The 12,500-nt window shown below is 46.0% G+C and overlaps 2 protein-coding genes across 2 annotated transcripts in view; one reads left to right on the plus strand and one right to left on the minus strand.

Annotated features, from left to right (window-relative positions):
* Positions 1-1,141: 1,141 nt before the first annotated feature.
* LOC115578195 (motile sperm domain-containing protein 1-like) lies at positions 1,142-6,289 on the minus strand. Its single transcript, XM_030411068.1, has 6 exons — positions 6,137-6,289; positions 2,383-2,721; positions 2,215-2,290; positions 1,853-2,136; positions 1,562-1,717; positions 1,142-1,464 (listed from the first exon to the last, which is right to left on the minus strand). The coding sequence occupies exons 2-6, from the start codon at positions 2,627-2,629 to the stop codon at positions 1,436-1,438; spliced, it is 792 nt and encodes a 263-aa protein (XP_030266928.1). The 5' UTR covers positions 2,630-2,721; positions 6,137-6,289; the 3' UTR covers positions 1,142-1,435.
* A 704-nt stretch (positions 6,290-6,993) lies between these two features.
* Positions 6,994-12,500, plus strand: part of slc25a11 (solute carrier family 25 member 11) — a 7,479-nt gene continuing 1,972 nt past the window's right edge. Inside the window, exons 1-4 of the mRNA XM_030411067.1 lie at positions 6,994-7,207; positions 11,284-11,436; positions 11,542-11,748; positions 11,832-11,922. Of these exons, the coding sequence (XP_030266927.1) occupies positions 7,143-7,207; positions 11,284-11,436; positions 11,542-11,748; positions 11,832-11,922 (516 nt within the window). The 5' untranslated portion in view covers positions 6,994-7,142. The remainder of the gene's footprint in view (positions 7,208-11,283; positions 11,437-11,541; positions 11,749-11,831; positions 11,923-12,500) is intronic.

The raw sequence follows: 12,500 nt of genomic DNA on the forward strand, positions 1-12,500 counted from the left end.
GGGCGTCGACCACAGCCTGTCTTGAGACCGGCAGGGTGGCGTCGACCACAGCCTGGCTGATGTGACAGGCGGGGTGGGCTGTCGACACAAGATCAGGTCTGCCACCGGCGTGGTTACTGTTTTGTTGGTCTTTGACGTCGACCACAGCCTGTCTGATGAGACCGGCAGGGGGCTCGTCGACCACAGCCTGTCTGTGACCGGGAGGGGGGGCGTCGTACCACAGTTTCAAGTCTTTGCCATCCGGCGGGGGGCGTTCGACCCACAGCCTGTCTTTTTGTGACCGGCAGGGGGCGTTCGACCTACAGTCAGTCTGCCACCGGCGGGGGTGGCCTGTCGACCACAGCCTGTCTGAGACCAGGCAGGGAGGCGTCGGACCACAGCCTGTCTGTGACCGTGCGGGCGGGCGATCCGACGACCACAGTTGTAGTCTTGCCACCGAGGGGGGCTCGTACGACCACCGCCTGTCTGAGATCCTGGCAGGGGTGGCGTCGAACCACAGGCCTGTCTGTGACGGCAGGGGGCGTTCGACCACAGCCTGTCTGTGACCTGCAGGGGGCGGTCGACCACAGTCTGTCTGTGACCTGGCAGGGGGCGTCGACCACAGTCAGTCTGTGACCAGCAGGGGGCGTCGACCACAGCCTGTCTGTGACCAGCAGGGGGCGTCGACCACAGCCTGTCTGTGACCGGCAGGGGGCGTCGACCACAGCCTGTCTGTGACCGGCAGGGGGCGTCGACCACAGCCTGTCTGCCACCGGCGGGGGGCGTCGACCACAGCCTGTCTGTGACCGGCAGGGGGCGTCGACCACAGTCTGTCTGTGACCAGCAGGGGGCGTCGACCACAGCCTGTCTGTGACCAGTTTGTGAGTCCAGGTGAGTGTCTCCAGGTGAGTGGAGCTGTTCGAATCAGACATCAGAGGGAAAATAAGTGACAGAACTTTATTGATCAGCTGTTGGAGCATCTCACTCGCCCACAGATTGTCCACACTGACTCCATCGTCTGTCATTCGTCCAATCAGACGTCTCTGTTTTACCTGTTTCCAGTGTTCATGCTAAACTAAGCTAAGCTAAGCTAAGCAAAGCAGCTGTGGCTTCATATGTACCCTGAGAGATGAAGGTGGACCAGTGAGGAAACGAGACGGGCTTTAATCAGCAGGGATCCTTTATTCAGGCTCTGGAGCCGAGCACAGGATGGCGTCCTGCTGGCCAACGGATCAGAACACAGAGTGGCAGCGTGAATCAAACAGAACTAACAGAATCATTCCCACTGATCCAGAGACCCACTGACACGCCCTTGTGTGTCGTGTGGGTTTAAATAAAGTTTATTAACGCTACATTCATGGACACAGTCTGTGTGTGTGTGTGTGTGGAGGTCAGAGGTCACTGGCGTCCAGCAGCTGCCAGTCAGACAGAGGGCCAGGCGGAGTGATGTCACCGGTTACCGTAGAAACACCATGGTGAGAAGACCTGAGAGACAGACAGACAGGTGAGTCCCTCCCTCCTTCTTTCCTTTCCTTGTGTTGTTTTTGTGCATCAGGTGTGTGTGTGTGTGTGTGTGTGTTACCCAATGTGTAGGCGCAGACCAGCTTCTGATTGGTGGAGACGTGCAGGCAGCGTGGAACCACAGAGCTGCTCTCAGTGTGCAGGGGGAGCATCAACACCGCGACACACAGCACCGCCACCACCACACACACCACCCACTGAGACACACTGCGCACAGCTACACACACACACACACACACACACACAGATATGGTGTTAAAGTCAAGTTCATCACAACAACATCAACTACAAGTCCCAGAGTGCACTGCTCCTCTCAGTAGTGTTCCCTCCCTCCTGACCTGTGCTGTCTCACCTGTGCAGGTCGGCAGCTGCAGGTGTGTGTGTGTGGGCACCAGCAGAGGCGACAGAGGAGCAGACAGCGCCCTCTGTCCTCCTGTCCTCTTCTCCACCCCTCCTCCTCCTTGTTTCCTCCTCTTCTTCTTCTCCTCTTCGTCCTCCCCTCCTCCCCCCTCCTGTCCTCCTCTCAGCTCCGCCCAGATCTCCCGTCCTCCCACCTGGCCCCCTCCTTTCACCTCTAGGCGGAACCGGTCCCTTCGGCCCACGTTTCGAGGGGACACGTCCAGGTGACGCACCACCCTGACAGGAACAGGAAGTGATGTCACAGTTTGACAGTAGTATATGTAGTATTGGTGAAGAAGAGCTCAGTGTACTCACAGATCTACACAGGACTTTGCCCGGACGCTGCCCTCGGCCTCCACCACTCTGTAGAGAGAGGGAGCTGTACACAGCACTGAGGAGAGAGACAGGTACAGAGACAGTCAGCCAGGTAGACAGACACGTGAGCAGACAGACAGGTGAGCAGACAGACAGACAGGTACTGACTCTTGAAGCTCAGGCTGAAGCTGTAGGGGTTGTACACAGTGATCACTCTCCTGTGGGAGCTCCTCTGCTCAGAGTAGAACAGCAGCTCAGACGGGAACACGAAGACAGGCAGCGGGGACACATCGCCCGTCTCACCGCCCGTCTCACCGCCCGTCTCCACCCTCCCCACCTGTCTCACCACCGCCTGACCCCGGTCCCCTCTCCTCCCGCCCTGTCCCTGTCCGTCATGGCTGTCCTTCCTTCTCATTGGTCCGCCCTGTGCGGCGCCCCACGCGCAGCCATAATCCGAGTGCTGTCATTGGATGCCTTGGCGTTGTGATGTCACAGCATCGCCCCCTGCTGCAGAGTGATCAAAGTGGAATTCATTAATAAAGTGACCGACGTCATTACAGAACACAGCTTAACAATAGTCTCACAAGTTGTGTGTAAAACCTGCAATCGTGTAGTATCAGTTGTATGTTATATGCTAATTGTTATTTTATACGTATATTCTCAATGTTGTATGTTAAATGATGTGTGCTATATGTTGTATGTTAATGATGTGTGCTATATGTTGTATGTTAATGATGTGTGCTATATGTTGTATGTTAATGATGTGTGCTATATGTTGTATGTTAAATGATGTGTGCTATATGTTGTATGTTAAATGATGTGTGCTATATGTTGTATGTTAAATGATGTGTGCTATATGTTGTATATTAAATGATGTGTGCTATATGGTTGTTATATAAATGATGTGTGCTATATGTTGTATATTATATGATGTGTGCTATATGTTGTATGTTAAATGATGTGTGCTATATGTTGTATATTAAATGATGTGTGCTATATGTTGTATGTTAAATGATGTGTGCTATATGTTGTATGTTAAATGATGTGTGCTATATGTTGTATGTTAAATGATGTGTGCTATATGTTGTATGTTAAATGATGTGTGCTATATGTTGTATGTTAAATGATGTGTGCTATATGTTGTATATTAAATGATGTGTGCTATATGTTGTATGTTAAATGATGTGTGCTATATGTTGTATATTAAATGATGTGTGCTATATGTTGTATGTTAAATGATTGTGCTATATGTTGTAATGTAATGATGTGTGCTATATGTTGTATGTTAAATGATGATGTGCTATATGTTGTATATTAAATGATGTGTGCTATATGTTGTATGTTAATGATGTGTGCTATATGTTTGTATGTTAATGATGTGTGACTATATGTTGTATGTTAATGATGTGTGCTATATGTTGTATGTTAATGATTGTGTGCTATATTTTGTATGTTAATGATGTGTGCTATATGTTGTATGTTAATGCTGCGTGCATGTTGGATGTAAGATGCGTGCTATATGTTGTATGTTAATGATGTGTGCTATATGTTGTATGTTAAATGATGTGTGCTATATGTTGTATGTTAATGATGTGTGCTATATGTGTTATGTTAAGATGTGCTGCTATATGTGTTGTTAATGATGTGTGCTATATGTTGTATGATTAATTGAGTGTGCTATATGTTGTATATTAAATGATGGTGCTATATGTTTGTATGTTAATGATGTGTGCTATATGTTGTTGTACATGATGTGTGCTATATGTTGTATGTTAATGAGTGTGCTATATGTTGTAGTTAATGACTGTGTGCTATATGTTGTATGTTAAATGATGCGTGCTATATGTTGTATGTTAATGATGTGTGCTATATGTTGTATGTTAATGATGCGTGCTATATGTTGTATGTTAATGATGTGTGCTATATGTTGTATGTTAAATGATGTGTGCTATATGTTGTATGTTAATGATGTGTGCTATATGTTGTATGTTAAATGATGCGTGCTATATGTTGTATGTTAATGATGTGTGCTATATGTTGTATGTTAAATGATGTGTGCTATATGTTGTATATTAAATGATGTGTGCTATATGTTGTATATTAAATGATGTGTGCTATATGTTGTATATTAAATGATGTGTGCTATATGTTGTATGTTAAATGATGTGTGCTATATGTTGTATGTTAATGATGTGTGCTATATGTTGTATGTTAATGATGTGTGCTATATGTTGTATGTTAAATGATGTGTGCTATATGTTGTATGTTAATGATGTGTGCTATATGTTGTATGTTAATGATGCGTGCTATATGTTGTATGTTAATGATGTGTGCTATATGTTGTATGTTAAATGATGTGTGCTATATGTTGTATGTTAATGATGTGTGCTATATGTTGTATGTTAAATGATGCGTGCTATATGTTGTATGTTAATGATGTGTGCTATATGTTGTATGTTAAATGATGTGTGCTATATGTTGTATATTAAATGATGTGTGCTATATGTTGTATGTTAAATGATGTGTGCTATATGTTGTATGTTAATGATGTGTGCTATATGTTGTATGTTAATGATGTGTGCTATATGTTGTATGTTAATGATGTGTGCTATATGTTGTATGTTAATGATGTGTGCTATATGTTGTATGTTAAATGATGTGTGCTATATGTTGTATGTTAAATGATGTGTGCTATATGTTGTATGTTAATGATGTGTGCTATATGTTGTATGTTAAATGATGTGTGCTATATGTTGTATGTTAAATGATGTGTGCTATATGTTGTATGTTAAATGATGTGTGCTATATGTTGTATGTTAATGATGTGTGCTATATGTTGTATGTTAAATGATGTGTGCTATATGTTGTATGTTAATGATGTGTGCTATATGTTGTATGTTAAATGATGCGTGCTATATGTTGTATGTTAATGATGTGTGCTATATGTTGTATGTTAATGATGCGTGCTATATGTTGTATGTTAATGATGTGTGCTATATGTTGTATGTTAAATGATGTGTGCTATATGTTGTATGTTAATGATGTGTGCTATATGTTGTATGTTAAATGATGCGTGCTATATGTTGTATGTTAATGATGTGTGCTATATGTTGTATGTTAAATGATGTGTGCTATATGTTGTATATTAAATGATGTGTGCTATATGTTGTATATTAAATGATGTGTGCTATATGTTGTATATTAAATGATGTGTGCTATATGTTGTATATTAAATGATGTGTGCTATATGTTGTATATTAAATGATGTGTGCTATATGTTGTATATTAAATGATGTGTGCTATATGTTGTATATTAAATGATGTGTGCTATATGTTGTATGTTAAATGATGTGTGCTATATGTTGTATGTTAATGATGCGTGCTATATGTTGTATGTTAATGATGCGTGCTATATGTTGTATGTTAAATGATGTGTGCTATATGTTGTATGTTAAATGATGTGTGCTATATGTTGTATGTTAAATGATGTGTGCTATATGTTGTATATTAATGATGTGTGCTATATGTTGTATATTAAATGATGTGTGCTATATGTTGTATATTAAATGATGTGTGCTATATGTTGTATATTAAATGATGTGTGCTATATGTTGTATATTAAATGATGTGTGCTATATGTTGTATGTTATATGTTATTTTATATGATGTGTCGTATTCGACACTGACTGTAATAACAAAGTGAGGAAACAGCCGACCAGCAGCAAACTGTGCTAACTGTAGCTGGAGGCTAGCTGAGGCTAATCCGTCACACCGACCCGTCAGATAACCGTGAACATGACGGAGGCGTGACGCAGCAGACACGTCAGCAGCTGCTGTAAATGCTGAAAGCCTAAAAGATTGTTAGTTAATGAGGTTAGCCTGCAGTTTGTTCAGGAGGAAACAGTTTAATGTCTCTACTCACCGTCCGACGTCTTTACTTCCTCAACCAGCTGTTGCATCTGACAGGTCCCGCCCCCCAGGTCCATTGACCAATGAATGTGAAGACAGAGACGGAGGCGGCTTTCTATTGGATGTATGTCCCGTCAGTTATTGTTATTAATGTTTACCACATGTTATATCTGTACCTTATTAATCGAATTTGATTTGAGGATAAATAACTGTTACATTTCGTTAAATATACGTTTTTAAAAATCAGCGTTTATTATTAATGATGTTGTATTTAATGACATCATTCCTAAAGATGTGAATCCACAACTATTCATGCGGCTGACATTTTATATACGTTAGCTGATTTACATTAATAGCAATAAGTTATTAGCTTTGAAAGAGGTCGTCATGTGTTTGCATTATTTCTTATTCTGAAGTGATGTTTGAATTTGTTTATTGTTTTTCCATTATTGTAATTTAATTAACAATGACTAAAACGTTCGTCCTTATCATTATTATTATTATTATTATTATTATTATTATTATTATTATTATTATTATTTAATCCATTATTTTCATTTCAGACATTACATAAATAATTTCTGTCATTGTTTACGCCAGAGCTGCTGCTGCCTTCAGCTGCTGTCGGACATACATGTATTATCCCTGAAAACACTGATTAAATTAGCTGTTCTAAACAAATAGAAGCTACACAGACCTCCCGTCCGTCTGTCTGAACAACACAATATACATTCAGCTCCAGCATCAATCCTCAGTGTTTGATTTGTTTGATTTTCACACAAAAGCCTCAGTGATAACTGACTTTAGAAGATGGCGCTCAGATTAACGAGCTGCTGATGCGACCCGTAACATGCTCTGCGTCCTCGCCTCCTAATTGGTCCACCGAGCCTCGCGTCCCCGGATGTGCCCGCTCCACAGAGTCACCTTGCCCCGGCTGCTGCACCTCTGTACCGGCTAGAGAGCAGGTGGACTGTCCGGCTCAGAGGCACTCAGGCAGCGGGAATCTAACCGGGGGAAACATGGCGGACGCAAAGCCCAAGACCTCTCCGAAGGCCATCAAGTTCTTGTTCGGAGGACTGGCCGGGTAGGTACTGCTGCTAGCTCGCATGCTAATGTGCTAATCTCAGCGGTCAGGGCTGCTCACAGAGGAGCTCACGAGCTGCGGGGGGATGCCGGTTAAATTCCCCCTTCAGAAACAAACATTCATGTTATTCTGGTTAAAAGCACCTGTTGTCTGCCTTCTCCAGGCTGTACCGGCTGCACTGTTAGCTGTTAGCTGTCAGTCACTGGCAGCAGCGCAGGGCCGGTGTTGTGTCAAACTCTGCTCCCTCGTCGATTCGTGTCTCCGCTCACACAAAACCGATCATAAACGTGTGAACCACACGCCAGAATTTAAACGTGGCGTTACGGACGGAGTCAGCGCTGCAGAGGACACTGTCTGCACCGGACACAGACTCAAACACACACCGGTGTTATGAAGCATACTGTACCGCCAGTAGCCGTTAAGCTAGCTGTGCTCGGTCCACGCGCTCTGCCCCCTGTTGTGTAACGGTAATAATCGATAATCTGACTTGACTCGGAGAGAAACAGCACGACACATCTGACAAAGTATTCTGCTGATCTAGTGACAGCAGGTAGCGACAAGCGGAATGCTAAAGCTAGCAATCAGAGGTAGCTAGCTAACGTTAGCCAGGTGAATGTTTGCAGGATGAACATGACACACCTGTTGAACAGTTTGTTCGTTAGCACCTGGTGTGTGGACGGTCTGTACACCGTCAGTGCGCAGACTGTGGGCCATGTTAGCAGCTCGGCTAGCTGTCACTAGCTGTCAGGTCTCATTCAGGTCGCTCCTGTTTAGCTGCACTAACCTGAACCACACAGCAGGGAGGCTGTTAGCATGCTACCGCTAGCTCTGAGGTTATGTAAAGGTGTAACACACCTGACCTGTGCCCTGCTCTCAGGCTCCTATAATACATCCATGATGGGTCCTCTCATCACTGATCGATCAATCAATCAATCAGTGTGTGTGTGTGTGTGTCTCACTACGACCTCTAACAGGTTTAGAGTCAGCAGTAAAATCTTTCTCTCTGGTTTTGTTTCCTGTTGATGATGATGATGATGTCTGGTTCTGGTGCCACTGAAGCTCATTGGACCTGAAGACGAGTGCAGTCAGTCTGTGATCTGGTTGGTTAAAAAGGACTAAAGCATAGACCAATCAGAGCTGGCCGACTCCACCGTCATGTGAGCTCAGTATAAACTCAAGTTAAGGAGGCGACGAGTCCAGAACCGGTCCACTCTCCAGACTGACACATTCTCTGGTTCCTACAGGAGACGATCAGGACCAGAGTTCTGAACTTTGACCCCCCAGTGCTCAGACTTCCTGTCAGAACAGAAGCATTCAGAGACTAAAGAGCAGTGAACAACATGTTTGTGTAGCAGTCTCCACCTGACGAGGGCCGACGTTTCCAAAACCACACGGAAATATCTCAGTAAACAAGTACATAAGTAAATATGCACAAAAATATTATAAAAAACAAACACAGGCATAAAATAGTAAAAAGAAAACACACATGAGCACGTTCTTCCTTCTTCATGGGTTCATTTATGAGATCACGTTATCACATGACATCACATTATCACATGACATCACATTATCACATGACATCACATTATCACATGGGTGTAAAGAACATGTATAAATAAGTTTTGGGGAATAAATAAAATGCAGAGGACTAATAATCGTCCGCAGACCAAAAGATATTTATAGGGTTAGTAAATAAAAAAAGTAAATTTATGAAAATGTAATATTTATAAATACAAATAATTAGTTTGTGATACAAGTGAAGTAATTTATTGAACATTTGTGTTACGGTCCATGTTGAGTATGTTGTTTAGAAACTAAAGAAACAACGTGTTTAAGATGATTTAGACGTCACATAAGTGAGGAGAATAACTCGATGATTCAAAGGTTCTGAGCAGAAACATCATCTATGTCTCCTGCAGCCGCTCACTGATGCATTGTGGGTACAGCGTTGGAGCTGGACTGTGAGTGAACAGAGCAGCAGGTCTGTGTGTCCTTTAAATGTCACGACCCTCACACACACTCTCAAACATCCCAGGAGCGTGCACGAGGCCTGCTTCAAGGAGCGTGCACGTGAACCTCTGCAGGAGTGTGCGTGTGTGACAGCTGCTGACTTCACTCTGTGTGTGTGTGTGTGTGTGTGTGTGTGTGTGTGTGTGGACGACAGCCTGTAAAGTGTTCGTCCTGTTCTCACTGTTGTTTTTAACTTGTTCACACATGTTTTGGTGCATTCTGGGTAATCATGTAGAGCCTCCATCTGCAGCACTGAGGGTGAAACCTGCCCTTCGGGCCTCTGGGGGACTTGGGGCCTCTGGGGGACTTGGGGCCTCTGGGGGACTTGGGACCTCTGGGGGACTTGGGGCCTCTGGGGGACTTGGGACCTCTGGTGGACTTGGGGCCTCTGGGGGACTTGGGGCCTCTGGGGGACTTGGGACCTCTGGTGGACTTGGGGCCTCTGGGGGACTTGGGGCCTCTGGGGGACTTGGGGCCTCTGGTGGACTTGGGGCCTCTGGTGGACTTGGGGCCTCTGGGGGACTTGGGACCTCTGGTGGACTTGGGGCCTCTGGGGGACTTGGGACCTCTGGGGGACTTGGGGCCTCTGGTGGACTTGGGGCCTCTGGGGGACTTGGGGCCTCTGGGGGACTTGGGACCTCTGGTGGACTTGGGGCCTCTGGTGGACTTGGGGCCTCTGGGGGACTTGGGACCTCTGGGGGACTTGGGGCCTCTGGGGGACTTGGGGCCTCTGGTGGACTTGGGGCCTCTGGGGGACTTGGGACCTCTGGGGGACTTGGGGCCTCTGGGGGACTTGGGGCCTCTGGTGGACTTGGGGACTCTGGTGGACTTCAGGCCTCTGGTGGACTTTCGGGCCTCTGGTGGACTTTCGGGCCCCTGGTGGACTTCAGGCCCCTGGTGGACTTCAGCACAGACGTCTGCTTTCAGCCTTTGAGCTTTTCACTCTCCTCTGATTGGATGATCTTTCTTCTTCTGTGCTTTAATGTGCACAGTAGGTCCAGTGTGCAGGACCGAATCATGTGATGTCACCATGTGATGTCACCATGTGATGTCACCATGTGTGTTCCGTCGCTGGGCGGATTATGAAGGATTAGGTTCACTGTTATGAACCCGACAGCACCGTGTGGATGACTGACGCAGGATCAGTTCTGGTGGAGGAGCCGGCTCCACTGTTGAACTCTGTCCGTCATCCAGAGTGCTTCTCTAAGCACTTAAATCACTCCGGTCACTGTTCTCAGCTGACGTTCTGTCCGTCTCTGGGCAAGTATTAAACGGGTCGTCAAACACCGGTGCTACGCCCTGTTAGCTAGTTAGCTGTCAGCAGCAGCTAACGGCTAACAGCTGACTTCAACACACATCTGTTGTTCACAGTGACATCCTGTCTCTCTCTCTCTGAACATGTCTGTCTCTCTGAACCTGCCTGTCTCTCTCTCTGAACCTGCCTGTCTGTCTCTCAGAACATGCCTGTCTGTCTCTCAGAACATGCCTGTCTCTCTCTCTGAACCTGCCTGTCTGTCTCTCAGAACATGCCTGCCTGTCTCTCTCTCTGAACCTGCCTGTCTGTCTCTCTGAACCTGCCTGTCTCTCTCTCTCTGAACCTGCCTGTCTGTCTCTCAGAACATGCCTGCCTGTCTGTCTCTCTGAACCTGCCTGCCTGTCTGTCTCTCAGAACATGCCTGTCTCTCTCTCGGAACCTGCCTGTCTGTCTCTCGGAACCTGCCTGTCTGTCTCTCTGAACCTGCCTGTCTGTCTCTCTGAACCTGTCTGTCTGTCTCTCTGAACCTGCCTGTCTGTCTCTCTGAACCTGCCTGTCTCTCTCTCTGAACCTGCCTGTCTGTCTCTCTGAACCTGCCTGTCTCTCTCTCTGAACCTGCCTGTCTCTCTCTCTGAACCTGCCTGTCTCTCTCTCTGAACCTGCCTGTCTGTCTCTCTGAACCTGCCTGTCTGTCTCTCTGAACCTGCCTGTCTGTCTCTCTGAACCTGTCTGTCTCTCTCTCTGAACCTGCCTGTCTGTCTCTCTGACCATGCCTGCCTGTCTGTCTCTCTGAACCTGTCTGTCTCTCCAGGATGGGTGCGACGGTCTTCGTGCAGCCGTTGGACCTGGTGAAGAACCGGATGCAGCTGAGCGGTCAGGGCACGAAGGCTCGCGAGTACAAAACCAGCTTCCACGCTCTGTTCTCCATCCTGAAGAATGAAGGAGTCGGAGGCATCTACACCGGGTACCTGCTGCTCCACCTGCTGCTCCACCTGCTGCTCCACTATACATCTCATCATTCATACTGATCCTGATGGAGATGAAAACGGTGTGTTTGTGTCTGTGTCAGTCTGTCAGCAGGTCTGTTGCGTCAGGCGACGTACACTACGACCCGTCTGGGAATCTACACCATCCTGTTTGAGAAGATGACCAGCGCCGACGGACGGCCGCCAAACTTCCTCCTCAAGGCTCTGATCGGTATGACAGCCGGAGCCACGGGAGCGTTCGTCGGGACGCCGGCAGAGGTGGCGCTGATCCGGATGACGGCCGACGGACGGTGAGACGCCGCCTCCGCCCGTCTGTGTGTCCGTCCTCTCAGATCAGCTGATGGGCGCAGTGAAAACATGTGTTTGTCTCCAGGATGCCTGCAGACCAGAGGAGAGGCTACACCAACGTCTTCAACGCTCTGGCCCGGATCACCAGAGAAGAAGGCGTCACCACGCTGTGGAGGGTGAGCCTCCGACACTGACCTCAGACCAGCAGCTCGGCCCGCCGCAGACACGCGGCAGTTTAAATCCTGACGGCTGTTTGCTCCGTCACAGCTGATCATCCATAGTTACAGCTCTACAAACTAACGCTAATTATTACAACTGTATTCAAGAAATATTGAGATTCTTTGGGAAATGTACTAGAGGTCGACTGATAGTGGATTTTTAAAGGCCGATATAATAACGATAGTTTGGAGCAGGAAAAAGCCGATAGCCGATTAATCTGCCGATATCACTCACTAACTATTAGCTATATGTTATTATATGTGATTAATATATAATTAATATTATATAATAATAATATATTTAATTTAAACTTGCATGTTCAGTATCTATTAAAATCTACATGGATGATTTAAATTGCACTTTAATATGACATTTTAAACAAGGCGTATAGTGAAGGGATTTGAACTGTTCTCATCCTCCCACAGTCAGGCTGTAACCACTAACCAGCTCGGGATGGTATGTTAGGATTTTATCTTTATCTTATCCATACTCTTAACAGTCCTGTTCTTTATCACTACTAAAGAATGGTTTGTTT

This window comes from Sparus aurata, unplaced genomic scaffold (genome assembly GCF_900880675.1).
Source record: "Sparus aurata unplaced genomic scaffold, fSpaAur1.1, whole genome shotgun sequence".
NCBI lineage: Eukaryota > Metazoa > Chordata > Actinopteri > Spariformes > Sparidae > Sparus > Sparus aurata.

Excerpts from the sequence above, each read along its gene's own strand:
- LOC115578195 (XM_030411068.1), bottom strand. The coding sequence starts at position 2,629 with ATGAGAAGGAAGGACAGCCATGACGGACAGGGACAGGGCGGGAGGAGA. Across the intron at positions 2,291-2,382 it reads CTTCAGCCTGAGCTTCAAGA|TGCTGTGTACAGCTCCCTCT; the intron begins GTCAGTACCTGT and ends CTCTCTCCTCAG. Across the intron at positions 2,137-2,214 it reads GCAAAGTCCTGTGTAGATCT|GGTGGTGCGTCACCTGGACG; the intron begins GTGAGTACACTG and ends TGTTCCTGTCAG.